At 41.0% G+C, this 27751-nt stretch overlaps 2 protein-coding genes across 2 annotated transcripts; one reads left to right on the forward strand and one right to left on the reverse strand.

Annotated features, from left to right (window-relative positions):
• Window positions 1-179: 179 nt before the first annotated feature.
• rab22a (RAB22A, member RAS oncogene family) lies at window positions 180-9048 on the reverse strand. The gene is made up of 7 exons (XM_073467545.1): window positions 8931-9048; window positions 7453-7532; window positions 6225-6306; window positions 1963-2034; window positions 1714-1820; window positions 1088-1197; window positions 180-357 (listed from the first exon to the last, which is right to left on the reverse strand). The coding sequence occupies exons 1-7, from the start codon at window positions 8964-8966 to the stop codon at window positions 260-262; spliced, it is 585 nt and encodes a 194-aa protein (XP_073323646.1). The 5' UTR covers window positions 8967-9048; the 3' UTR covers window positions 180-259.
• A 428-nt stretch (window positions 9049-9476) lies between these two features.
• ppp4r1l (protein phosphatase 4, regulatory subunit 1-like) lies at window positions 9477-27692 on the forward strand. Its single transcript, XM_073467544.1, has 20 exons — window positions 9477-9544; window positions 11246-11290; window positions 11817-11946; window positions 14296-14402; window positions 14605-14747; window positions 14924-15070; window positions 15436-15543; window positions 16691-16756; window positions 17030-17188; window positions 18558-18682; window positions 19148-19665; window positions 19750-20084; window positions 21382-21468; window positions 21617-21802; window positions 23161-23322; window positions 23512-23612; window positions 23893-24013; window positions 24509-24643; window positions 25333-25474; window positions 25581-27692. Exons 1-20 carry the CDS (start codon window positions 9538-9540, stop codon window positions 25724-25726), a joined length of 2970 nt encoding a protein of 989 aa, XP_073323645.1. The 5' UTR covers window positions 9477-9537; the 3' UTR covers window positions 25727-27692.
• Window positions 27693-27751: the final 59 nt, after the last annotated feature.

Genomic DNA, 27751 nt, shown 5'->3' on the forward strand with positions numbered 1-27751 from the left:
CACATCAATGTATTCATGCAGGCATTTCTGTCAAAGCTCAGTAAACTTGAAGTATTACTCCTGACAGCAATTCTAAGACGATATGACGATTTGCTGTTGTAGAAAACGATTTGCTACGGCCATCAGTTTGGCGATGCTGCGGCCCGGTATCAGTGATAGAGGGGTGTTGTTGTGGTGTCTGTACGCTGAAGCAGGCCGGGGACACAGAGGGTGAGCAAAGGTCAGGTCACGGGTCATGTGGGGACAGTCACCGGCATCATCAGCAGCACGTCCTGCGAGACTCTGAGGCCTGCCGTCCCAGTTTGAAACCTTTTCCTGAAGTCGCTCCTGCTGCGTCTACAACGGGGATGCGCTTACCTTTAACAGTGAAAGATACAAGTAATAAATATTATGACAAACATTTTGTGAGCTTCAATTAACACTTGCACTTTAAAGTTTAATTTTTATTACAGTAAAGTATGTTGACTTCTTGTATAATAAGTGAAAAACTACTATAAAGATTAGAATATACTATGAGGATATATTACTGTACACACTGGAGACTATTAGTAAGGAATGGGAAAACCACCTGTGTCCTACTAACATGATAAAATGATACAATACATCCAGCACTGGATGTGATTCAAGTTTTTAGTTTGCCAAAAGACGTGTGTACGCTTCATCTCTGTACCTGTATGAACACACTACATGCACACAGCTATTAAGTACATCTCTCTTTATCTCCAGCCTTTCAGTTGCCATTAAGAACTGAATCAGCTGCTTCCTCTCTGCAAATTTATCTCGAACTTAAGTGTCAAGACGTCCTGATTAAATGGATTCTGCTTTACTCCCACAGACATTATCTATAACTTATTCTGAACAAGCTCATTGCTGTCAGAGGTCTGATCCAAACACAGAAACTAATAAAACTCCTGAAATATTTGGAAACTGTACGTCTAACAGGCAACACAGTCTGCCTGCTTTTAAGCACAAAGGGAGACAAGAATAACATCTTAATGCTGCACAATGCTTAATTTGCCACAACTTAATGGGGACCTGAGGGTGTAAAGGCGAATGAATGCAATGAAAGCTCAAGAAACACACTCACTTATCTCTATAAACACCTCGTTGATGTTAATGGCATTCTTGGCACTGGTTTCTACAAAGATGGCATGGATGGAGTCAGCGTAGTCCTTGGCATCCTTCTCTGGCACTTCCCTGTAAATACAAGAGGTATGTCAAAATTATTATGATGTCGCACTATGCAAACAGATTCTACAATTTCACGCATTAACTGATAACTATCACAAGCAGTTCTGCAGCTTTTATGAGGAAGATTTCACAATTTTATGGACGATTTTGTTACCCAAAGTGTAAATGAATCCCAGTCTGGGAGATTTTTCAATTTTGTACAGAATAACAACAATATATCTTTAGCTACTCCTCAGTTATGTCAATATGAAGCACTATTTAATCCACAGCTTTGCTGCTAGAAATGTAATCAGTGTGAGAGCCAATATTCCTCCTCACTGAGCTGAATGCACTTTAGCTCTTCACACAATAAATTACAATTATTTTTCCAAGCCAAACATCAGATATCATTCCGATGCTAAAAGGTCATAATATTACCTTACAGGAACTTTTTCTATCCGTCTACACCAGACATCTGAAATCCCATTATCAACATCAGCATTGTTCATGACACATGCAGCATTATCTCTACTTCAGGTTCACCTGGCGTCTGACAGGTCACATTTGTTGCCAGCGATGGCGACCACGATGTTCGGAGGACCATGCTGGCGCAGCTCCTTCACCCAGTTCTTCAGTGTTTGGAAGGATTCCTAAAGATGAAGGGGGAACGACATGCTATACTGCAGACAAGCTCATATCTCCCATGCAAGTTTAAAGGTTTAGTGCCACATTTTGTGTAATATGCTTATTTGCTTTATAGCCAAGAGTTAGATTAGGAGAAAAAGTAAATACCTCTTTAGTGATGTCATAAACAATGATGGCCGCAGCTGAACCTCTGTAGTACATTGGTGCTAGAGCACGAAACTGTGGGAAGACAGAGAAGGTAAGCGATGAAGAGTACAGGACACTGTTGGGCAGGGAGGAGGCCTCTGAATGACCTTCACCTCAGCCTAAACTAGAATGTATGATATATTGGCATCATTAAGTCTGCATACAGCTTTGACACCCTGCGAAACAGAACATGATGATCAAAGTAAAGACCAAGAATTTAAACGGTCTTCTTCAGAGACAATAAATCCCGGCTCATCTTTGAAGACTGTTTACCTTGATTTCCCTCCAATTTCTCATGTTTGGAGATGAAAAGAGGACTAAAAATATCATTGATGTATAATCGTACAATTATGCATTTTCACACCAAATGAAGATCAAGAAACGGTGTCTCGGCTTTACATAGACTAAAGCTAATCTGTTACACAGGCTCACAGACCACAGTGGTTACATCACTGTGAGCTTCATTAGGCTCAATAATACAGACTGTAACAAACAGACAGAGTTTAAAATGAGCAAAAAAGACACCATTTTACTGAACCAAAGGCCCAGTGTTATGAACCTATAAGCCAAGTTGCTTTATTTAAAATGGAAGTATGGCAAGTCTTTCCACCAGTACCTCACACATGTGGTAGCCATTAAGAGAAAGATGAGCAGAATGTGTCAAAGGCTGTTAGCGTTTTGATATTTATGGAAGACTATACATTTGATCTTCACCCAACAGATCTCAAAGTCCTGCTTAATCAAAACAACATGTGCATTTCTAAATCTGAGAGAGCTGACTGGGAGGCTGGGGGTTCTTCTTTTTGCCAGGTTCTGGTATTTTTCTGGTAAAATACTTTCCAATGCGCACTGAAAACCTGGCTTCAACAATTAGCCTGCTGTCACAATGCTGGTATTTTAAAACACATTGTTTTCAGCCATGTTAGTGGCATTACTGAAATATCTCAGTGGCTATTGTGTTGGGATGCCAAGACATTTGCAACATATAGCCTGTGTGAGGAAATTAGGATAGCAAAATCAGTTTCATCTTTCAAATCTAAAAAAAAAGACTTTTATGTGAATCGCTACCAATGTATGCTTTTATTCCTATTTTAAAATTGTTCAGCACACATTTGTATTCAAAGCTTTGATCTGTTCTTAATTGCATATCTTGTTTGTTGGTCTGTTATAGTTTTGTTGCTGCTTTTTTTTCCATTTAAAGCACTTTGTAAACATAGAAAAGTGCTATACAGATAAAGTTATTATCATATATTTACTGTGCTCAGAGGACAACACAAACTTTTGTGATACTCTGGAGCGACCACAGGGTTAACGTTTTCCCAACAACTACTGAATGGATTTTCTTTAAATTTGGTTCAGATATTCATGTTCCCCTTAGCGCCATCATCAGGTTTTTTTTTTGTTTTACTTCTTCAATACTTATAAATATATTTGCAAAGCTTTTCCAGGAATGTTCCTAACAACTTATTTCCCATTTAAACGGAAGTTTCAACTTCGACCAGTCTAAGAGTAAAAAAAAACCTTAAACTTTGAGTACAACTGAGCACAATTTAACCTATAGGTTAAACACTGTCTGAAAAATACTGTGTACATTACATCTTAGACACAAAAGCTAATTGGCATTATTAAGATTAGTAACTGATGCTCGTATTTTATACAGCAAAACTGACAAAGAAGATGCAACACTTTGGTTCTAAATATGTCAAAATATGTTATTTAAATCTATGCATTAATAAAATGATAATAATAATAAGTTTTTTTTGTTTGTTTTTTTTAAAGTTAACAGAGTAGTATTTTATGGGAGCAAAATTAAATCAACTCGTTGACAAATTGTGCAGATCCCTAGTAAAACTTACACCTGGCTGGCTGTCCATCACATCCAACAGCAACTGCGTGCTGACTGAGCGCACCTCAACATAAAAAGTGGATTATGAATCAATTTAACTCACCAAACTATTAGTTCTTGATCTCCGTTCAGTTGAAATGTGAGCAATAGCCTCTTGTTTGGAAAGCAAACCTACAGTAAATCTAAAGATATGAAAGTTAAGAACGGGTTATTTTCCCTCTTCAAACCTCTGCCTCTTTTTATGCCCTCTTTCAATACACACTGGGCCGGGCCTTTTAGCAGCCTCATGAAACCATGTGTCACGTATTAACTAATGATATTTATTTTAAAAGAAACAACCCGTGTCTGCAAACGACCTTCACTTGGAATGACCCCGCCTTCCCGCCAATTTTATTTTCCTTTACAATACGATGGAATAAACTATCCATCTTGGAGTGACACTGTTACCTCAGGAAAGCACACATTCCACATAATTATAGTTGTTACTGGCCCCAAGTCCGCCAACGGGAATCCAACTTGGGATATTTGGCAGAGGCACTGAGGAGAGTGCTGTCTGTTTCATTGGCTAGTGTTCGGCCGCACCACCACCAGTCCTGTGTGGTCTATCTCTGCCTTAACCCAAAGAGTAATCACAGCGAGGCCAGACGTCTGGCCACACAGCAGCCCAGAAAACAGCCCCAGTGATGCCCTGCGAGTGCAGATTAATTGCTGAAACCACAAGCTAGGTGCATAATGAAAGGAACCCTCCTTTTCCTTTTGGATGCAAGGTTCCTCTTGCTTGTTTTGAGAGGGAACAGTCAAACGGGGAGGCCTCAATGGGCTGTTGACAGCTGGGCTCAGATGTAAGGCCTCATCTGGTCCCGAGATATGGATTGTGGAAATCACACAGCTTTCCTTTTCACTCTACTCGCTCCTTCCATGTGCATTGGCGGGCTTTGTGTTCCCCTTTCTCAACTCAACAGATTTTGAGCGGCCAAAGCTTCGCAGAAGTTAGAAAACAAGCCATGAAAGGGCTTCAAAATACCACAGCAGCTTTGTATGAAAACACAGACACATTCAAAACCTACCAGAGGAATGTTGTTACTTTTTTCTGCAAATATGTGAACCTCTCGGGAAAGTGAGAGACCACATGGGAGTGAAAACGTGGATTTGTGGGATGTGAAAAGGTGGAGAAAATGGAAAAGAATACAAAAGAAAAATAGATTGTTGCCAAGAGAAGAAATGAAAAGAAATATTCCACAGAAGAAAACACAAAGCGGGGGGAAAAAAGAGGACATGTGGAGTTGCAGCGACTCTCAGATAAGACACAGTAGCAGCACACGCCGGTGGGCTGAGACAGCTTGGGTTTCATCCTCTCAATCTTATCTTAAACGGGGCTGCATTGCTGTCCGCTCAAGGCAGTGAAGAAGCCAAGGCCCCCGAGGGTGAGGAGGATAAAAGACCGGCAGCATCTTATCTCACCTCTCTGGAGAGGACAGCAGCAGGGATGAGACACTATGACAACAGGGGATTGTGCTTGTGGAAAAGAGAAGGGCAGAAAAAGGGAAGCGATGTGGAAAGCTAATGCAGAGAAATGCAGGATGCAGGGTGTGAGTCAAAAGAGAGAGTACTTCCTTACGCTACAAATGCTTAAATGCAAAAACTGAATCTGGTTTCTTTTATCGCATATCATCTGCATTAGTTTCAGTCTTAAACTTTGTGTGGGTGTTTGGGAATTGCAAGTATTCTCTCTGACCACACAGGAGTGTGGATTGCATCAGAACCGGCATCAGGACATGAGGGATATCAACGAACAAAACATTTGAGACACGTATGCAACATAAAATAAGACAAAAGGAAAGCAATGACACTCCTTTATCTGTGTCTCAAAATGTATGAATGCAATGAGGAAGAAGAAGTGAGAGGCAGGACAGAGATTAGAGGTGACCGAAGGGACAAATCGTGACGGACGTGCTGATGTTTCTACCAAACTAAACAGACGCCACTCACCGATCTAAAGAATGTAAATCTGTTACACCGCACACGTCATTTACACTATGGAAAAGGGGAGTCCTAAAACAAGAGCACTGAAAGAAGGAGGTTATTGTGAGGGGGTAGAACTCTACCTAGAGAAGGTCAATATTGCCCCCTATCAGGAGTAAGGAATAACTGCACTCTTCACTTTCACCCCGGGCTCTTTCAGGGAGTGGTACATGCACGTGTGGGGAGCTCTCTCACTTCCTTAACGGCCACATGTGAAGATTTAGATGATTTTTGAATACGCAAATTGAAAATGATGCGCTGTGCCGTTGCAGTTTGTCTGTGCAAAGCAAAAAACACACATGAATCTATTCAAAAAATAAAAGCTGAGGCCAAACCGTCAGCGGATGTTACTGACCCGCTCCTGTCCTGCCGTGTCCCAGATCAGGAACTTGTGCAGCTCGTTCTGGTATTGCACTGTCTTAGTCATGAAGGATGCCCTGGTGAAGAGAAACGTGATTGATCATGATTAATAAACTGAGTTACATTACAAAAATATGACTTTTTTTTTTTTTTTTTTACAAAATATAGACGAATAATAGAACTGAAACTAAACAATACTATATTTTTGAGGCCATATCAACATCTGGTTTGGATCATAAAAAGGATTCTGACTTTGTACACACCTGCCAATAATCTGCAGATAAATCACCGTTGAGAAATACATTTTTCAGTGTAATAGCAAAGCTGTTTGTGATTTACTTCAGACATGCAATTTCTTGTTTTTATTGGTCGACATACTGGCACAGATCCATCTGGGATAAGCTAACATTGGTTAATAATATTGGCGATGCTGATATGTATTGATCGGACACTGGAACTGACCATAATCTAATACTGATCACATCGTCGAACATGATGACAGATTCATCTCACAAGTCACAAAGTATTGTCTGAAAAATTGTTTATTTGTGTTGACCCACAGCTCTGATTAGTAAATTAATGAAATGACAGCTAACAACTGTTGTTATTCTGACTAACCTGTCCATTATCTTCTGAATTAATCAATTCATTGATCGGTCTATAGAGTGTCAGGCATGGGACGATATGAACGTTTTATGTCACAATTATCCTGGCCAAAATAATTTCAAATCAATATATTGTCCGAATAATCATCTAAATGTGGCTTAAAATTCTTTAAATGGTTCAGAAACATATAAAATCATCTTGAATTATGTTGTGATAAAATCTTATATCGTCCCATCCCTAAGTGTCAGAGTCACAGTGAAAGAATTCTGTGATGCAATTCCCCAAAGCCCAACATGATGTATTCAAATGTTTTGTTAAACTAACAGTCCAAATCCCAAAGATATTCAGTTTATCATCACAAAAGACAAAGAAAAAGTAGCAACTCGTCACATGTGAGAAGCTAGAACCAGAGAACTTTTGCTTGAAAAGTGATTTAAAGAATTAATTGATTATCCAAATTGTTGCTGAATAAAAAAAATAAATCTATCAGCTCTAACTGGAATGAATTACCTCATCAAGTGATTGACAGAAACTACCGGACTACATGAGGATGTAGACACAAACCACTGAAACAGGTCATGAACATTATTCTACTGTGGGCGACAGCCGGAACTTACCCAATTGTTGGGTTGATGTTTGGGTCAAAGCTGTCCTCCACAAATCTCCAAACAATACTCGACTTCCCAACACCAGTGTCCTGCAGAGACAAAATAGAGAGGATGCTTTCTAAACACGGTCAGAAACAATTCCTAGAAGTATATTCACACAACTATAAAAACACATTCTCTGGCGATACGCCCAGAGACTATTGCTTTTTCGTGGCATCATCTTCCTTCCTGTTTGGGCCTGTTACTTTCTGATAGCTAAAACGTGACTGACAGAGTTCAGCTTACATGTATTTTTAATGTATTAGCAGATGAAGAAGTGAGAATGATACTGCAGGGATGTATTAAGTGGGACATTGGTCTGCAAAATTATAGCTTTTGCTGTTTTCATAAGCAGTCTAGACAAGGATGAATATTGTTCCTGTGACGAATACATGAAAATAGTGTCTGCAGTCATTTTATTTGGGAGAGTTACGTAAGGATTAGGGCTGCAACAAGGGATGGGATAGTGAAAGATGTTATTGCAGATCGCAAATATAAAAACTCACCGTAAGTTAACCTTGGTGAAACTTCATTATTGGGATAATCGTGAATCGAGTGACCATCTTCACATGTCTAGCTTGCCGACGTACAGTCCTATGGTTTTCTAAGCCTATCATCATGTCTCCCCCACAGAAACAAGTTAAATGGGATGTGTGTAAATATCATCATATCAATATAACGTATCCTTTATTATGATTTATGATGACTTATTTAAGATTCTTACAAAAGAAATGTGAGGTTAAAGAGATTCCAGTATGTTTTAGTGTGAGTTAAGCTTTCATTTTAAAGTTTCAAGAATATTTTGATGATTATCGGGATTGTGATATGAAATTTTCACACCGTCCCATGCCATCATTATCTGCAAATGTTTGGTGAATAGTTTTAGTTTGTAAAACGTCAGAAAAAGGGAAAAATGCCAAGCACTCAATGCCGGTGGCCTAAGATGACAACTGTAAATGCCTTAAGTGATACAAATCTGCAAATCCTAAGATTTGAACAGCTGGAACAAGAACATGTTTGGCATTTTTAACTTAAAACAGACTTAAACAATTAATCGATTATCAGTATTGTTGCCGATTAATTTTGTATCGGTCGGCTAAAAGATTAATCGACTGTTTCAGCTGGATCTTTTTAGTAGATGATGGAGAGGATGTAACTTCAGGATTGTGTTCACAGGGTGCTGGTAGAGAAAATATACTGTTAATGCTGTTGTTATATGGAGTTTAGACATGCATACATGTTACCCCCAAGTACAATAATGACAGCAGGTGTGTTTGAAATCACATGTATGTGTTGTCACCAGCCTGATCGCAGGTATCAACACATTTAACTCATGTAAACAGATCTGTGCAGCAGTGTGCTGTGGTCAGATGAGAGGAAGGTATGGCTCAGCTACACACCCGAGACTACAAACATACGTGTTCAGATACAAATCAATGATGACTTACCCCCAGGAGACAAACTTTTAACTCTCTCAGCGCCATATCGATCCCCCCTCTCTCTCTCTCTCTCTCTCAAAATGAGTTTGTGGTGATGATCATTGACAGTTTTCTCCCCTGGCTGCCTCTTATCTTGAATATTCTCCAGGTGGTCTGTGTTTTACAAACGACTTTTACATCACCGTGGTCCAAAGCTGCCAAATACACATCTCAGGTTAGGTCACGACTCTCGCTGTCAGCGTTAAAACGCCCGGCGGTCCGTCGTATTTGCCATATCGTGGTTATTGTAAACAGCTAGCTAGCTAACAGTGAAGCTACCGAGTCGCTCAGTCTCCATCTTGAACCACGGCGAGCGGTCACGTGACTGTTTTCGGCTCTTTTTTTTGTTTGGAGGTACACAAAGCCCACAGGCTGTATTTACGCTCAGTTATGTCGAGTTGTAGCCGAGCTGGGAAACGGTCATCGGTTTGAGCCAGTTGTTTAAAATCTCTACCGGTGATTACTGGCATCAGGAAGTACTTTCAGGAAGTAGTTTGCTGCCTGGTTTGAGTGACAGCTGTGCGGTGGTGACAGCCCACACGGGACGGCAGCCCGCAGAGCCGAGCCGATACTCAAGATGGCAGGTAATGGCACTTTTTAAACAGTGTTTCCTCTTGTACTTTGACGCCGGGTTTGCGCTTGTAAAGCGGTATCGCGGCATTCAGAGTCCAAATACATAATACAGCGGCTCCCGTTGGGCTACATTTATTGTATTCCCAGGCGAAGTCAAGTCAAGCGAAAGGGCTGGACAAGCCGTGTTAGCAAACTTAGCACTACTAGCCAGCTAGCTTACGAAAGCCACTGCTGAGGGGTATCGAAATGTGTGACTTTGGGGCTGAATTTAAGCGTGTAACTACTCAGTACGTGTGGATGGGTTTCTTAATCACCACTCACTTCTGTAGTTAGACCATATCGCACGTTTAAAGCCGTGTTTATTATCGAAGTGTTATCATAGCAGAGGCTAGCGAGTTGACCTAGCTAACGTTAGCCGAGTCGCTAAAGTCATTTTCAGCCATAAGCTGACCAAATCCTCCTTTATACCATAACAAAGGGGAGATGTTGTTCTTTGCCCACATGCTTTTGGGGCTGTTGTTTAACCAGTCGTATGTTTCTTTGCTCCACACACTAAACACCGCATTTAATGTGTCTTTTAGAGGCAGGAGTTGTTTTTATATTGGAGCACATTCCCTTGCTTGCCCAGCTGTAAACACTGGCATTAGCCGTCCCAGCACATGCTGCTCCTTCTTGGACCTCTTTCTGGGCTTTTCCTTTAACTACCCTGCCCTGGTTTATTGCCCTATATTCAGGGCTGGGTGGCATTGATCGCAAATAAGAGGAAACAAAGTATTCTTGAACGTAGATAAGACCTACTTAATTGTTCTTGTGCAGGGAAATTGAAGTGTCTTAGCTGCAGAAATGCAGGCACAGATGCATAGTATAGATAAGAAACTTGAAAAAGGAAAAGTATAGTGCTACATACATTATGAGCTCATATTATATTCAGAATTTAGAATGAAAAAAGAAACATAAGTTAAAGGGACTAAATTGTACTTTACGTACACCAAACATAAATATACACCTCAAACAGTATTGTGACCTAAATAGCTTCAAATAAGTGAGGGAAATTAAATTAAAAGAGTAAATTGCACCTGAGGGAACTAAGTATATTATGTCTGCATAGAGAAGATGCATAGAAATGCACTAGAAGGGTACCTGCAAACTGAAATCAGTGCTTCCTTCAGTTTTTATGACCAATATTTCGACCCGTTGCAGGTTTTCTTCAGGTGAATACCACCATTATGGAAATGAAAGGTGTGCATACATACACTTAAATGATCAGCAACTCCATAACCACTTAATCATATTAATGCTGTGGAGTCCAGCACCGAGATCAGTGATATGCACACAACTCTTTGATTATCACTACCTTATTGAACAGAGGAATCACTTGTATTTTTTAAGCAGATCGAATAAGACAATCGTGTGGGATCAGGGAAAATAGCACGTTTATATTTACTGGTTTGTTTCAATCTCTCCCTCTTACACGTCACTACACCAGTGTTGTCATGTCGATGGACAAAGTTTCAGTTTTGCAGAGTGATTATTCAGCGATACCGCAGTGATTTAATGTCCCTTTTGTTCCTTTTTTTGTACTTGCCCGCCTGTAAACCTGTTAACTCAGTGTTCCTTTGATTTTGTAGGGGGAGTGGTGTAGACAGTGATGGTATGTTGATGACATGTTTGCCACCAAGGATTTCCCCCCTCTAATTGCCTTTACCTTGCAGGTCTATCTTTATACTTTGAAGATGGCCATGATGATTTGGATGACTGTGAGTACTCCTGGTTTTTAAACATTTAAACAAATACTTGCATTTAAGGTTTGAACACACTGTATATGTGTGACTTTGTTTTCCTTCCCTCCAGCAGGGAGGTACATGGAAGTGTCATATTTATGGGCAACCCCATTCACCCATGTGAAATTTAAAGCTGTCAACAGTATTTCAAGGTTTTACGTGACGCTATTATTAGCTGTTATACAGATCAACAGCCCCTGTTGTCTGCTTTAGCCAGAGTGATGAAACACTGTTTATATCCAACTGCACAGCCAATGTGTATTTATGGCTGGAACATTAAATGGGACATTCAGTTTGACTTGAGCCTTTCTGCTGTATTCACACATTCAAACTTCTAATTCTTGACATTTAGTCTGACTCAGTATTTTCAACATGGCACTGTGACTACTGTGGTGCATCTGTCAGTCCTCGTTAAAATGTTTTTGTAGGCATCAGCTGTGTGTTTCAGAGATGGTTCCAAAAGTTGTGAGACCTTAAAATTATTTTTATTTCCATCCCACAGTTGGATTCGATGACTATGGTTCAGAGTGCGACGGCATCCGCATCACAGCCTTCCTCGATGCAGGACAAGACAACCTAACTCCTCTTGGGAGGCTAGAGAAGTATGCCTTCAGTGAAAATGTCTTCAACAGGTAAGTGGAGACCAGACAAAATGCTATATATTACACAGACAATAGGATGTTCATGAGTAGTTTATGGGTTGTGAGGTTTCATTGTCAAACTATGTAGTGTGACGTAAACACACAGTTGTTTTTGGCGGCATTTAAGCTTGGCCTGCTATACCATTTTTTCTTTACACCTGCTGGCCCGGTTTGACTCGACGCAGCTGGGGTTTTGCATTTCCATCACAACTGGGTTTCCTGCTTGAAGGTGTGTCTTAAAACAATGATGCGCTTGTCCCTATCCCTGCATTACTATCGAAGAATCACCGCTTATTCAGTTACAAATAAGTTTCATTTACTGTAAGTTATTCACAATAAAAGCTGCCTGTTATTTAGCAATTTAAAAGCTTTTATTATGAAGCAGCATTACAGGAAATATTGTGTTTTCCCCAGCAGTAACTAAACAGTAAACATGACTCCCAAAAGAGCTGAAAGTGAACACAATGTCTGAAAGTACAAACAAAATGAGAGAAACTAAAGAGATTCAGTTGGAAAGCTACAAAAGTACTGAGAGCTTCACAGCCTTCTAAAAACGTCTGTCTCTCAGGTTTCCTGCACAGACATGAGTCAGTATCGATTTTAGGGGGAGGGCAGGTGCTTGTTACGGGTTGGCTGTAGTTGTGAGACGTCACCGCGGCCTGCTTGGAGGCAGGGAGACCTACTCCAGAGCAGGTCCATCGCCGGCTCGGCTCGGCTCGGCTCAACTAGGCGCAGTAAAACTGGTGATGGAAAAGCAAATCAGCACGGCGTGGCCAAAAGTGCTAGTGGAAAAACGGCTCTGCTCTATAACTTTGCTGCTACTTCAGCTGTTGGTACTCTGCTTTCATAGTAGGGCTGCACGATATTGGAAAAAACTGAATCTACTAAATGAAAAAATACAGGATTTTTCCCCAGATAACTTGATTTCCTCTGTTTGGAAATAATCGATCATTCTAGCATAATTTGGGTGATTTTGTAGGGGAGTGCCTTAAATCAGACAACCAAAGCAGACCCTGCCTTGTTTAATAAATTGATCAATAAATGTTTGCTGTGCATGTAGGGCATGCATGTCATTGATAAGCAATGGACATCCATGTTTTCAAGAAAAAAAGTTGTAACATGGCTTTTTTGAGTTAATTTGCCTTATTCGACATTGCACATCCGTCGATGTGATGATTGTCCATGTGCACATTATGATATCGATGCTGAAACAATATATTGTGCAGCCCTATATCAGAGATACAATGATTCAAAATATTGCTGCTGCAGCGGAGTTTGAAAGTAAAAGCATCTCTAACAAAGCCTAAATTGTAAAAGTCACAAATGTACAGTTACACATTACAAAACAAAAACTATTTTCTACATTGTGGCCTTCCATATACATTAAACCCTTGTATATATGTCTATTCAAGCATAACAACATGTTCTCATGTTGATTTGTGTGGAGAGCACTCTACCACTACTAGAGCGTCTTAGCAACAAGGAAACATCTGCAGCATAGTTGAACTTATTATCAAGGAAACATCTGGCGAACGACAGGGAGGTGTCATTTTTTCTTAAAAAGATTAGCCACAAATTAGTAAACAAAAACAAAAACATTTTTGCACTGTATAAAAAAAGCTCAAATACGAAACAGCATAATGTTGGACAATGACTCACTGTTATTTGATGTTCCTGTCCTCATATTCCTTTGATAGATTATGCTGAATAATGAATTAAACCCCACAGCAGAAAATTTATATCCAAGGCTAAAATACTGTATTGTCCAGTCTCAAGTCATCTCTAGGTCTGTTTTTTCTTAGTCATCTGGACGACTGTCTTCATTCCTGAGTATCTACTAATCACATACCTGCTTTAACTCGAGAGTGCAGGAATGCCAAAAGACTTAATGTTGAGCCATGGGTGGATGGTGTCTGTCTGAACATGGCATTAGGCTGACAATGATAGTCTTGGATGTAGTGTTCTCAACTGAAGACATATTCTGTACTTTTTTGTGAGATGTATGATGTGTTTTTTGATGAGGGACTTTTCTTCTCAGTAAGCAAAAGCCTGCCAGTGCATTTTTAAGTCCTTAAGATGTGCTTTAAAATTAGTTTGAACACAATGACCCTGCAAACATGTGATACTGCTCTGTTATCTCCCACACAAACCTGTTTAGTTCCCGTCTTCATTCTTTTAACGCTCAGCTTTGCAGAGTTCAAGCCCTCCTGTCATTTCCAAGTCCATGTGTGCGTAATGTGCTTGACAGCTCTGTCAGTGCTGTGTGTTACGCTGTGTGCTTTCAGCATCTGTAGGTATTGGCAGGCAGTCCACTAACTTGACGCTCCTGTTGCTTTCTAGGCAGATCGTGGCTCGTGGCCTGCTTGATGTGCTTCGAGAGTTCAGTGACAATGAAAATGACTTTATCAGTGTCATGGAGACGGTTGCAAGAATGTCAGAAGATGGAGGTAGATGCATTTTCCTTTTCATCTATTTAGCTGTCCAATCTCAAGATAATTCTTCGCTTTTTGACTGTGGTTTCTTTCTCTCTTTCTTAAAGAGATGTCTTCCGTTAAACACAGTTCAGCTCTTTCAGGATTTAGTCTTTATATGGTTGTGAGCACGTAACATGTTTGTACATTAAGTTTATACTTTAATGTTTGTTCTCAGAGCCCACAGTGCGAGCTGAGCTGATGGAGCAGGTCCCCAACATTGCCATGTTCTTACACGAGAGTCGGCCCAACTTCCCAGCAGCTTTCTCAAGATACTTGGTGCCCATTGTAGTCCGATATCTTACTGATCCAAATAACCAGGTAGGTTTAAAATGTAACACTTGTCTAGATGATTTTTACAAAGAAAACAACGATCACTACTGGTCAAGATGACCATGCAGTACTTTTTTGTTTGGTGTTCATCTTCCAGGAGCTCTTTTTCTCAGTTTTTTTAGGAAATAAGAGATGTGGAAAAAAACTTTTGCTGTCTTTTCCAGGTGCGGAAGACGAGCCAAGCAGCGCTGCTTGTTCTGTTGGAGCAGGGCCTCATCTCTAAAGCTGATATGGAGACCAAAGTTTGTCCAGTTCTGCTTGAACTCACAGAACCAAGCAGTGACGATGACTACAAAATCGAAGCAGTTGCTGTAAGAAACCTGTCTTATATTTTTTCCAAGCAAAAGATTCAATAAAAATAGTTATTGAGCTGAAAACCACATGGTACTAGAGAAATTATCTAGTATGATAGTTGGATTGGTTTTTAAATCAATACAAGAGGCAGTGAGGGAAAGTGGGTTTCTTTTATTACTTTACTGTGATCAGTCAGTGTCTTATCTGATTGAGTCACCTATTTTTTCTAAAATAAAATTGGCCTCTTTTTTGATCGAACATGATTGATGCCAGCAAAGATTGTGTTGTCAGATTATATGAGGCATTATTTATCATGTGTTATTGAACTGTCAGAGATTTTAAAAATGTCCTCTTAAATCTCTCCATGTGTCTCCTCTGACAGATCATGTGTAAGGTTGTCACCATGTTGAGCAAAGACACGGTGGAGCATCTATTACTGCCTCGCTTCTGTGACCTTTGCAGCGACGCCAGGCTCTTCCAAGTTCGCAAGGTAACGACCTCCAAACCATTGTCATCTCCTCCAAGGTTGATATACTCTTTGGTTTTAACCTACAAGATGTTCAGTTTCTGGCCGCATTCACGGCTGGGTTAAGAGTTATTTATGCCGGACTTTAACTGCCTTCCCTCAGGATAAATTCAATAACACTGTGCGTCAGCCTTAATTCTGTTTTGCGCATCACCTGAGCCAAGACCACGCTGTTGTTTTCTGTGAGGAATGTTAATTCTTGGGCTGTATCTGGTGCCAGTTGGAGAAGGGTGGTCAAACATTGTAAATATTTTTTTGAGCTCTTATGCATTTGTTAGACTTTGTTTTGTCCTTTTGTGTAATCCCCCTTTTCTCTGAAGCTTAAGTTTGAAGTTCATGAATTGCTGCTTTAGACCAAAACAAGCATACAAATCTTTATTTCATACAATGAGCAGCAATCACAATTATAGTATCCAACCTAATTTAATTATCTGAACACTGACTTACTGGCAGTAATGTTACTGGTAGTACTGTTTTTTGTTTGAATAAATGCTTGCTGAATGTTAGGTTAGAACAGGAACAGAGTATATAACAAGAGTAAAATTTCTGTAAAAATTCTGATATTGATGTATTGGCTGATATACACAGATTTTTTTTTTTGCAATAATCCCATAAATGTATTTATAGATATATACATCTAGATATATAAGAGGCATGGTTTTACATTTTAACTATAAACTTTATAAAATGACATCAGTGCACGGAAAAATTTACTTATTATAAATTTCCCCAAGCATCTTTTCCTGCATAATGATCTTTTTTCAACATTTTTTGATATGGTCTCATATCGGAGATGCCATTATATCTGTAACAGGCCAATATCGACTGATAATATCTGTCCAACTAATATATCTGTCTGGTTCTAGCTAGAATTGCAACATGAGTTATAACTATAGGAAATATGATCCAGTAAGTTGAATAGTCTATGTTTTCAAAATGTTATTTTAATTATTAATTTTCCTTTTCATGGTATTGGAATTGCCATCTTTTTGAGTGCTTTGTAAATCTTTAATCTCTTGTGGAGTTTGATGGTTTGAAATAAATGTTATATACAATTTATTTGGCATGTAAACTTTGCCTTGTTCATTATTATTTGTTTTATGTGTTACAGGTCTGTGCAGCCAATTTCGGAGAGTTTTGTTCCATTGTGGGTCAGGAGGCCACAGAAAAACTACTGGTGAGAAACTTAAGATTCTTTTTCAACAACTGAAAAATTCAAAACCACATTTACGGCTTCATTATGTAACATGAACATTTACCGTTGGTGTCCCTCAGGAATTCCTGAGGGAAGTCTTAAAACAATACATCGACTCAGCTGTGTGTATTTGCAGTGCAGTTGTGCTGTCATGTGACGTCACTGTATATGTAATTGTTTTCTATCCATAGGTCAGTTTCTTCGCACCCCTGCTGTTATTGCTGCAATAACGATGTGGTTTTGTTTTTAACATAGATGCCCAAGTTCTTCGATCTGTGCTCAGACAGTCTGTGGGGCATCAGGAAAGCCTGTGCCGAGTGCTTCATGATGGTCTCCAATTCCACCTCTCCTGAGGTGCGACGTGCAAAATTGTCCCCCCTGTTCATCAGCCTCATCAGTGACCAGTCCCGCTGGGTAAGACGCACACACACACACAAGAAACGCTGTAATTCACACGCTTGCTTAAAAATGACAGGCACATTTTTGTGTAACTTCCTCTGTACTATGATGAAAATAGTGCAGTTGTTGCTCAGATCTAGAATCTAGAAGTATTTTTTCCTAACCACTGTATGTATCTTCTAGTTCCTGATTTTAAGGCATGTCCTTTATCTTCACTTAGATTATAGTTCTTTGTAAAGAAAAAAAATCTTTATTGGTGCAAAACAAGTGGTAGGCAGAGAAATGGAAAATATCAGGCATACTTTCAAATTGAGCGCAAAAAAGATTATCAACGGGGCTTGAAGCTTGAAGAGTGTCAGTGTTTATGTCTGAAAGGGTCTGCAGACTAAAGTCCAATCTCTACATCTATGTGGGTCCATGTGACAAACATTTTGCCATCTACCCATGTCCACGAGGGTCCACATGGAGCCGAAAGTTTATGACCACGTAAACTATTTGCACTGTGGCACATGTGTGATCTTGTCTGTGCATGCAGACACCCATTGCACTATAAACAGAACTGCAGCTCCACTGTCCGTGTCTGTGTACTATTTTGGACGGTATCCAGCCCTTAAAACGGTGCCTCAGTCAAATAATCCTGTTCAGGTGAAGATCTTGAGCAAATGAGGATGAGCTTTAGAGTAATGGAGAGCCTTCCATAAGTGCTGGCTGCTGGCCAAACAGCCAAGTACTCATTTTAGTCCAGCCACTCAGATAAGACTTGGGATTGAAAACATGTTCTGCATTTAAATAATCTGGTTCAGCTTTGTTGAATAAAAGTGTATATACGTTTCTAGTAAAACAATAGATTAACCAACATTGTGGTGTGCCTCATCTTTTAAACATTTATAATATAAATAATAATGTATAATAATAATTACAGAGGAAATGGAACAACTTTTCCTCTTAGTGTTTCCCTGTTTTCTTACTGTTTGGGCCAACATGGCTACCGCTGATGGCCTGGCTACTGTCCAAAGCGAAAAACAACCGTAAGAATCCCAATTTGACCTAGAAACCCTCATCTCAGTGCTGTGAAAACAAAGGGAACCGGTCACCATCACCAATATGCGATGATGTCATTTTTATACAGCCATTACACTGTGCTATCAGTATTTGCTTCAAAATAGTTGTGTATTGCCAGTTTGAGAGTGTATATGATCAAATAGTAGCGTTGCAATGTGCCAGAGGCCACCACATTTGGGATTTTACAGCCAAAGTCTCTCTATCTTTCTAACTGGCTACTTTTTCCTGCTTGCGTCTTCATTTAATTGAGGAAAGCCCTGATTAGTAATAATCTCTGTTGTCATGACGAAACTGAGGAGATTTCTCTCTGCCACACTTTCAGGTGCGACAAGCTGCCTTTCAGTCTCTGGGGCGTTTCATCTCCACCTTTGCCAATCCCTCCAGCACAGGCCTTTATTTCAGAGAGGACGGCACCCTACTAGAGGTCCCCAGGTGTACATTGGACAGGTAAGAAATCCTGACATATATCAGCACTCCAACAACTTGCATGTATTTACAGCTTTCGGATTACTTTGATGAATCATGTTTCAGTTTGTTCAAATAATGCCAGGCCCCATGTTCTCTATTTTTGTTAGCAGATCAAAAGTAAGCAGAAATAATATTTTCATTTCGTTCAGTGAATATGTATGTTCAGACAGTAATTATAGTGACATGCTGTGGAACCACACAAATATGAATTTGTGTCGACACGGTTGAATCCTGAAAACTTTAATGTCTGATTCCTTTTACTTGAAAAGTCACGGTACCTGTACCTTCATAGAGGTACTTGATAGTCTGAAATTTTCTCATAAATGCTTGAATTTACACTAAACAACGGTTTAAGGCGTGTTTTTGTTCACAACAGTTAACAATGGTGAGATTGTTCTGTTTTAAATGTAAGGATTACTTTACATTTTCCTACTCTCTTTTCAGCGACTGCTCCCTAAACTCTCTGAACTGCTCGAACATTAGCGGCTGCCACACGGACAGAACCCTCGCTCACACGCCTCCCAATCAGGACGGCCGTGCCACACCATCCCCCGAGCATGTGTCGTCCGCTGACAGCGAGGAAATGCACAACTTTGATTACAGCCACACTTCTGTTCCCAGAGAGATGCACGGTGGCTTCTCCCACATGGTCTCAAACAGCAGCAGCAGCCCTAAAACTACAAACAACGCTACGAACACAAAAGAAACGGAGCACACAGATGAGAACTTTAACTCTTTCCACTACTGGAGATCTCCTTTACCTGACATCAGCGGGGAGCTGGAGATGCTAAATTGTCAAACATCAACGGAGGTGATAGAGAAGCAGGAAAAGAATGAGGAGGAGGATGAACCTGGAGTTAATTGTCCTGACCCCAGGTCCAGCCCTGGCCAAGCTACCAGCGACCAGATCCAGAAGGTCTTGGACTGTTTGCAACCGCACATGGATGACCCTGATGTGCAAGGTTGGTATACAGAGCCAGAATATGTATGATTAGCTGCAGACTTTTTGAATGTAGACTGAGGTGTGTATGTGAATCTACTTTCAGCTCAAGTCCAGGTGTTGTCAGCAGCTCTGAAGGCAGCGCAGCTCGACAGCCCGACAGACGACAGCCCGACTGAACCCCAGCCAGAGGAGCAGCCTGAGAGCAACAGTGACAGCCCGTTTGTGGAGAGCAAATCTGTGGAGGTTCAGTCAGAGACTCAAGAGAGTCCAGAGGAAGAGGAGCAGATGATGGAAACTCCCCCAGCTTTGGAGTCGAGCCCTGTCCAGGAGCAAGGAGATGAGGAGACGCAGACGGAGCCCCTGGAGGACCAGGAAGACCAGGAAGACCAGGAGGACCAGGAAGACCAGGAAGAGTCTCCTCCTGGCTCCCCTGTTCTGGTACGATAATTCAGATCTTTGCAGTGTGTAAAGTCTGCTGCTGTATGTTGCGTGGCTGAAGAGTGAACTCAGTAACTACATGTACTTTTTTCTTGATGCGAAGGGTTAATGAGAGTAATGCAGTAGGGGCCTACAGTCTAGGTTTTGATTTATTAGCTCCAGATCAGATTTCTGTGTGTAACCATAAAAAACTCAGCTTATCTAATTTATCCGGACTGTGAGGAATTGTTTTGACTGACTGAGGGCTGACACACATACAAACAACCCCACAACTATCACCAGATTCTGATTTAGATCCTAAGCCCGATTGCTTGACATCAGCTTTTTTTCGAGTAGACAAATACAGAAATCTTTCCCGGAAAATGACCAAAGCTTTTCTCAGTTAAGCAGAAAACTTTCATGTAGGACTTTATCACTCATAGTCAGAAGTTGATTTACTTTGGGATATAGATTCATGTTGGGGTACACAGAGTTGGCTTTGTTAATTCAACTTCCTCCCTCAACATTGTCTTAACTCTCGACTTTCTCCACTGGGATCTGAAACTTTTAGGAAAAAACACAATCTGACCAGTCATGTGTCTTGTGGTCCTCATATGGTTTACATGTTTTTGGAGATACGAGTCTGCTACAGCATACTCTGCAGAAAGCACATGTACCGTAGCTACACTTTAACTCCTTTTTTAAAGGCACAATTTGTCACCTTTCGTGAGGATGTCCAGTCAGTTTTGATGTGTGCTATATTGACCAAGACAGCTGAGCTCTCCTGCTGCGGAGCCCTGCAGACTGTGCCTACATGTACCAAGATGCAGTGCGTGTATCCTCCTCCATAACAGCCTCTGAACTCATATTTTGGGATGCCATTTTGGTTGTTGGAAAAATAGCCAGTTTAACAGCAAGAGAACCACTTTTGTTTATGAGCCACAGCATGCCTGATGAATACCCAGAGGCTAAATCCAAGCTGAAATAAATAGCTTGGTAGTTCTTCCTTAACACCGATTACATCACTGGTGTTGGAAGAAAAACAGATTTAGCAGCAGGGGAACTCAGTTTTCATGGTCAATACAGCATGTACTGAGGATCTTTTTGCTTCATTTACACCGTGCAATCGCCATCACCGTGCTACATTTACCATCAACACTGATTTGACATCCACATGAAACGTGTCAAATTTTCTTTTTTTATGCGCAGCTATAAATCCAGCTTTAGGTCTTATGCTTCGATGGAGAATTCAGAGAGTTGCTTTAATGTTTAGTGTGTTTGCCTGTTCTTTAATTATTTGGTGTTGTATTGTCCTCAGGAGTCTGAACTAATTGAGAGTGTGGAGGAGGAGGGAAAGGAAGACTCTGCGAACAGCCCAGTACCTGAGGATAAGCCTAAGATCCAGGTCAGTCAGCACTTCTGTCTTACGTCCTGGAAGTATTGATCAGAGCCTTGCAGATGATATCGATTTGCACAAACTAGATGCATCTTTTCTGTGCACCCCCCGTTCCTCTTTGGTTATCAAACTCTGTGATCTCTTGCTCTGTCTCCAGAATGTAATCCCTCAGCAGCTGTTGGACCAGTACCTCTCTATGACGGACCCGGCGAGGGCCCAGACGGTGGATACAGAGATCGCCAAACACTGTGCCTTCAGCCTGCCGGGGGTCGCGCTCACTCTGGGTCGACAGAACTGGCACTGCCTCAAGGACACGTATGAAACCCTCGCTACTGATGTGCAGGTAGGCAGAGAAAAGGGAAATTATGATGGTAATGAGGGATTAGATTTGATGTCACACTCTGACAGAATGACTGCTGGATGGTAAAGCTCGGGTTACAGTAATTTAGCTCAAGGATAAGTTGTTTATGATTTTGGACATCTGGGAATTTAGTTCTTCGATGATTTTTTTTTTTTTTTTTTTGCTGTATAGTCATAATAAAAAAACTGAGCTTGTGTAGGTTCAGAGTTTGGTCACACTGAAGTAGACTGCTTAACAGTGTTGCAATAATGTGATGTCCTGTTAGAAAAGCTGAATCACCAGTGAAAAAACAGCTGTGGTAGCAGAGGTTTGTTCTTGACAGAAGACCCTGTGTGATTACGGTTAATCATGTTTTTTAGCAGTTAGCTTCCTCCATGAAGAAAGCTTGATTTGAGTAACTAAATAAAATACATAAAATTCACATAACACACAAATACAACATTATTGAACATAGTAGAGTTAATTGGGAGACCCATGTTTTTTTCCTTGGTTGTGGCATGGCAAGTAAGTTTACTTTGGTGTGACGGAGTATTTCTGGACGTTTGATGCTTTGGGAGGCTTTGGTCTCTGATTTGTCAACACTCAGTGAGGAAGAGAAGTGCTATCTCAGTGAGTTATAGATCACAGTGAGAACACAGGGTGTCTTCTATTGGCAGCCATGTTTCTCTATGTCCTCCTGTCGTCTCTGAGTCTTTGTATCATCAATGTTTTCTTAAACTTAATATGAGATATACTGCTGACACACAGGTTAATGTATAGCTGCGGTTAAGGGCCAAATAACAATTGAGCTTGGGTGTTGTAATTTTATTCCTGAAGCTCAGGTATTTTCTGTTTTGATTGTGTATAACTTGGTTGTGTTGATGCTGTCCTGATGCTCATCAGTAACCCCCCTGTGTCTGTTCCTCCTGTTCCTCCACAGCAACATGCATTTTGTTAGTAATTTCCTCCTCGGCTTGACTTTAGTAACGTAGCACTTGTAAAAATGTGTTGCTTGAGGACGTGAGAAAGAAAGGGAAATGTACGAGAGGAAAGATTTCTTCACTTCACAGCAGCAGAGACAGTGTGACAGCACTCAGTCACACTGTTGCTCATTACTTCATCACAGCACTGAATGTCACTGTTAGCATGAGAGCGTTGCATTGTACGACTGAGGATTCAGGCCAGTCACTGAAGCAGTTCAGATAAATGGCTTCAGAGTTTCTCAGTAACATTTGGTCAACACTTTTCCTGCATTATCAGTAAAAATGAATACATTATTTGGTTGTTGATTTCTTATTTAAGAAACATTTTGATGGCTCATGTGGTTTTCTTCTTTGTGTGATTTCTTTTCCTCCTCTCAGTGGAAGGTGCGACGTACGCTGGCTTTCTCCATCCATGAGCTGGCAGTAATTCTTGGAGATCAGCTGACAGCAGCTGATCTGGTGCCTATCTTCAACGGTTTCCTCAAAGACCTGGACGAGGTCCGTATTGGTGTGCTCAAACACCTCTACGACTTCCTCAAGGTGAGATTATAGTAAAGTGCGATAACACTTTTCAATAATACTGTTATGATAGATGACAGAGAAGAACTCAGATGGCACCGTTTGCATTAGTTTTAGTTTCCAGTTAAAGAAGAAAATCACAGTCAGGTTTATTGCTTTACAGGTAGTACTGTATAACTCAGCTGGTTCATGTGCATCTTTTTGTTGCAGCTGCTTCACGCAGACAAGAGGAGAGAATATCTGTACCAGCTGCAGGAGTTCATGGTGACGGACAACAGTCGCAACTGGAGATTCAGATACGAGTTGGCAGAGTACGTCTCCTTTTCCTCTTCCAACTGGGAAATAATCATTTACATTTTATTTGACTCTCTTGCCCTCACCGACTTCAGCTCTGCTTTAGTGTCTAGAAGCCAAACACTGATTTGAATTGTGTTCTTTGAATACTGTATGGGTTAGTTTTAGAATATTCCAAATTGCAGCTAATTTAGTTTTAGTTATTTGTTTTAACTGTATTTTATTACTATATACGGGAAAGTTTGTATAACCCTCATGTGTGCCTGACTGAAGTGTCCTCTCTCTCTGATCTTCCAGGCAGCTGATCCTGATCATAGAGTTGTACAGCCACTACGATGTGTATGACTACCTCAGACAGATAGCGCTCACACTCTGCTCTGACAAAGTGTCAGAGGTCAGGTGGATCTCGTACAAACTGGTGAGTGTACGATGGTGAATCTGGGTTTTTGTTGCTGATGGAGGGAACATCTGGTGAGGAGAAACGTTGGCAGCTTGTGACCGATGGTTAGGTCAGCAAAGACACTGGGAAATCAAAGACGAATGAGTCGCACTGACGGACGATGTCCAGTGTTGTGCGTATGTGATAAAGTAATTGTAATCGTAGTCAACTGATGGTTGTAGCTGATCATCTTACCTTGGCTGCAAGGAGACTGAAAACTAGTTACGTAGTGACTTGGAGGGAATTTATCAAATAAGAAATTAGCAGGTGTATAAGTTTGACATTTTGGAAAACCTCTTAGAACAGCTCACTTATTAATCCTGTCCTCTAATTTTTTGCTCATTCTGTTACTCTGTCATTAGTCCAAAGTCCAACATTTACCTCTGCGCTTGATAAATTGAAGACAACAACATTGAACATGGATTTGCTTAAAACCTTCATTTTTAAGTCTGTTATCCCCACCTGTGTTCTCAGGTTGTGGAGATCCTCCAGAAGCTGTATGCATGTGGTGCTGATGAGCTGGGCCTGAATTTCATCAACGAGCTCACCGTCAGGTTCTGCCACTGTCCCAAGTGGGTCGGACGGCAGGCCTTTGCCTTCATCTGCCAGGTCTGTGGTGCTTATATCCCAGATAGCTGTCTACACTTCTGATAGTTGTTCAAGATATTGCTCACAAAATAGAAAATTTGTTATTCTCAAGAGTGTAGGGGTGAAGCTTTCATCCCATTTATGGTTCTTGGAACATTTTTATTTCCATTTCCTTTGAATTTCTTACTAAAGAGTCATGATAAAAGAGGCTACATGTAACAATTTGCAGCAATTGTGTTTTAATTATGTAATTAATTATGATATTACGTTTTTATTGGCTGTATATGAGGGGACTGTAAGGTGATGTGAAAAATGCGAGACGAGACAATTTGTCGAAGTTGTTTAATGCTGCTGGACTGAATTTTTTTGGGAGGACTCGGGTTGGATTTTATGTGACAGTCCAAAGGATGTGACCTTATGCACATTCTCGAGTGCATCCTCACAGTGCGTCTCTGTGCCGCTAACAGAGAGCAACAGTAGCTAACGTTAGTTTAAAAAAATGGAATCCGCTAACAGAAAATAACAACCAGCTTCCAGCACGGCACAGAAGTTCAACAGAGCCTCCTTATTACCTTTGTACAATATTGCTAAATGGACAGACAAAACAAAACACTGGCAGGATGGGACACATGCTACAGGTCAAGCTTCTTTTGCTTCCAGAACCAGCCTGTCTGTGTGCCTGTTTTAATGTTTCTTGGTGTTTTCTGCAGGCCATAGTGGAGGAGGACTGTATGCCCATGGACCAGTTCAGCCAGCACCTCCTGCCCAGCCTGCTCAGCCTCTCCTCAGACCCGGTTGCCAATGTCCGTGTACTGGTAGCCAAGGCTCTACGACAGAGTGTCATGGAGAAAGGTACAATAAACACAAACTAAATGAAATAAAAATAAGAATGATTATTACATAACACACATCCTCTGCCAGGTTTTTACTTTAAATGAATCTTGTGTTCTGCGTCCAGCATACTTCAAGGAGCCTGGCTGTGCCTACTCTGACGAGCTGGAGGAGACTGTGATGGCTCTGCAGTCCGACAAGGACCGGGACGTCCGCTTCTTTGCCAGCCTGGACCCCAACAAAGGCTTGATGGACACGGCTCCCTTGATTTAACACGCCTCACAGCCCCACCTGCCTGTCTACCTACCTGTCTGTCTGACTGATGCACAGTCAGCATAACCTGCAAACACCAGCACCCGACCAGATCCCCCCACCAACCACTCGCCTGCTGGGCAGACCTACACCAACAACCACTTGAGAATCAGCTGTTCAGATTACAGTATAAAAGTATGAGCATGCTCAAACAACACAACGGTCTCTGGTTGGGCACTACATAGCGCACATTGCATTCACAACACAAATGCGTACTTCTCAGAGTTTTCCGAAAATGAGCAGGACTCAGAGGTTAGCTGCTCCACTTTGTTGGAGCTGCAGCATTTACGCCTGAACTTCTCCCCATCCTCCTCCACACTAACACTGACTCAATCCTTCCCCCAATCACAGACTTGTAAAACTACGACGGGCTCTCTCTCTCTCTCTCCAAAGCTAATTGTAAGCTTGATATTAAATTGCTGAAATGATTTTTTTTTTTCTTAATTCTTCTTTTTTGTGGATTTTCTTAACGAACAAGCGGGCGAGGCCTGCCTGACTCTGACGTGTGCACTAACTCAGGGGGACTCATCTGAACCTAAACAGCATTATTAGCTTACATGATAAGCAGCAGCAGCTCCTGGATCCCTGGTGAATAAAACCTCCAGCTGTCTGAGCAACAGACCAGCCAAACCAAGTAGCTCTGCTGGTGTCTGTCACCTCATCTCCTCCTAAAGTTTCTCTCAGACGTCCTTTTTGTCTTCTGAGATGTCCTCTGGGTTATTGTCTGTTCCTTCTCTGATTCACTCTTTATCTCTGCATTTCTTCACCTGGTCTTCATGGGCCGATGAAACCACTACTACTGCACAGAAGCAACAGTGATTCTGCCACTCAGCGTTATTAAAACCATATCTTTTTTGAAAGAACACGTAAACAAACTGTTTGCCCTCCCCTTTCCCCCGCTCGTGTCTGTTTACCAAAAATGTGACACAACGCGTCTCCCGAACGGCAGGAGACTAATGAAATACCTCTGTGTGGACATGACTGGCCAGTGTGTCGTACATGTAGAGGGACATCCGCGCTCCAAACAGGCTCTGAATGTCCTCGGTGGGTGAATCTTTTTTGAGCGATTCTGTGGTGTTGACTGCAACATCTTAACAAGGGCTCATGATGAAGTGACACAGGGTGACGTAAAGAGGAAGACAGCAAGCACACTGTTGGAATATGCATGTCCCCCCCTCCCCTTCCTCCTCCGCCCTCATCTTTTCCCCCCTTGTGTATAGTCTCTTCCGTACGGTTGACCTCCTGATGTTTAATTATGTGACCATGGTAGCTTTCAGTGGATCTGACTGACCAGTTGTACAGTAGGATTTAGGAATGGCTGTGTGATGAAACTGAAAGCCAGCTGATCATTATTTCCCTGTCTTGGTGGAATGATTTAAAGTATGAGGTTTCTCAAAACTCTTTGTACAGCTTAAACCTGTGGAGAACAGTACTGTATGTGTTTATGGAACCAAGGCCAGTGTAGTCGAGATGTGCGTGTGTGTGTGTGTGAATATTGGGAGCAGCCACCAAGTCACTTTTTGTAGTCTTTCGAGCTCGTTGGTTTCCCCTCTGTTGTAAATGGTAACTTTTTTTTTTTTTTTTTTTGAACATAGACATAACTCGAGAACTTAAGCTGATTGTGGTGTGTGCTGTGCATCTCAAGTCTTTCTTCCTTCGAAAGGAGAGCTCACCGCGGTAATGGCGGTGTCTACTCATCTCGTCTGTCTGCGATTTTGTGTCCATCTCATTTTTTTTATGTAGTAGAACAGTTAATATATACATTTTATGAAAATTATTTTTCTTTTCAATTATGCACCACTGTTCAAAGATTTTATATCCTAACTTTACAAAATTTACAACCTTTGTAATATTCAATGGTTTCTTTTAAAAAGACATTTTATGTAATGTTATTTTTAGTATTCTGTAATTAAAATGATGAAAATTACGATGTTGTGCTCAAGTTTTGTTTTGTAGTTTTGCATTGTTGAACACTGGTTCAGTCAG

The sequence above is a fragment of the Pagrus major genome, chromosome 6 (assembly GCF_040436345.1).
Source record: "Pagrus major chromosome 6, Pma_NU_1.0".
Taxonomy (NCBI): domain Eukaryota; kingdom Metazoa; phylum Chordata; class Actinopteri; order Spariformes; family Sparidae; genus Pagrus; species Pagrus major.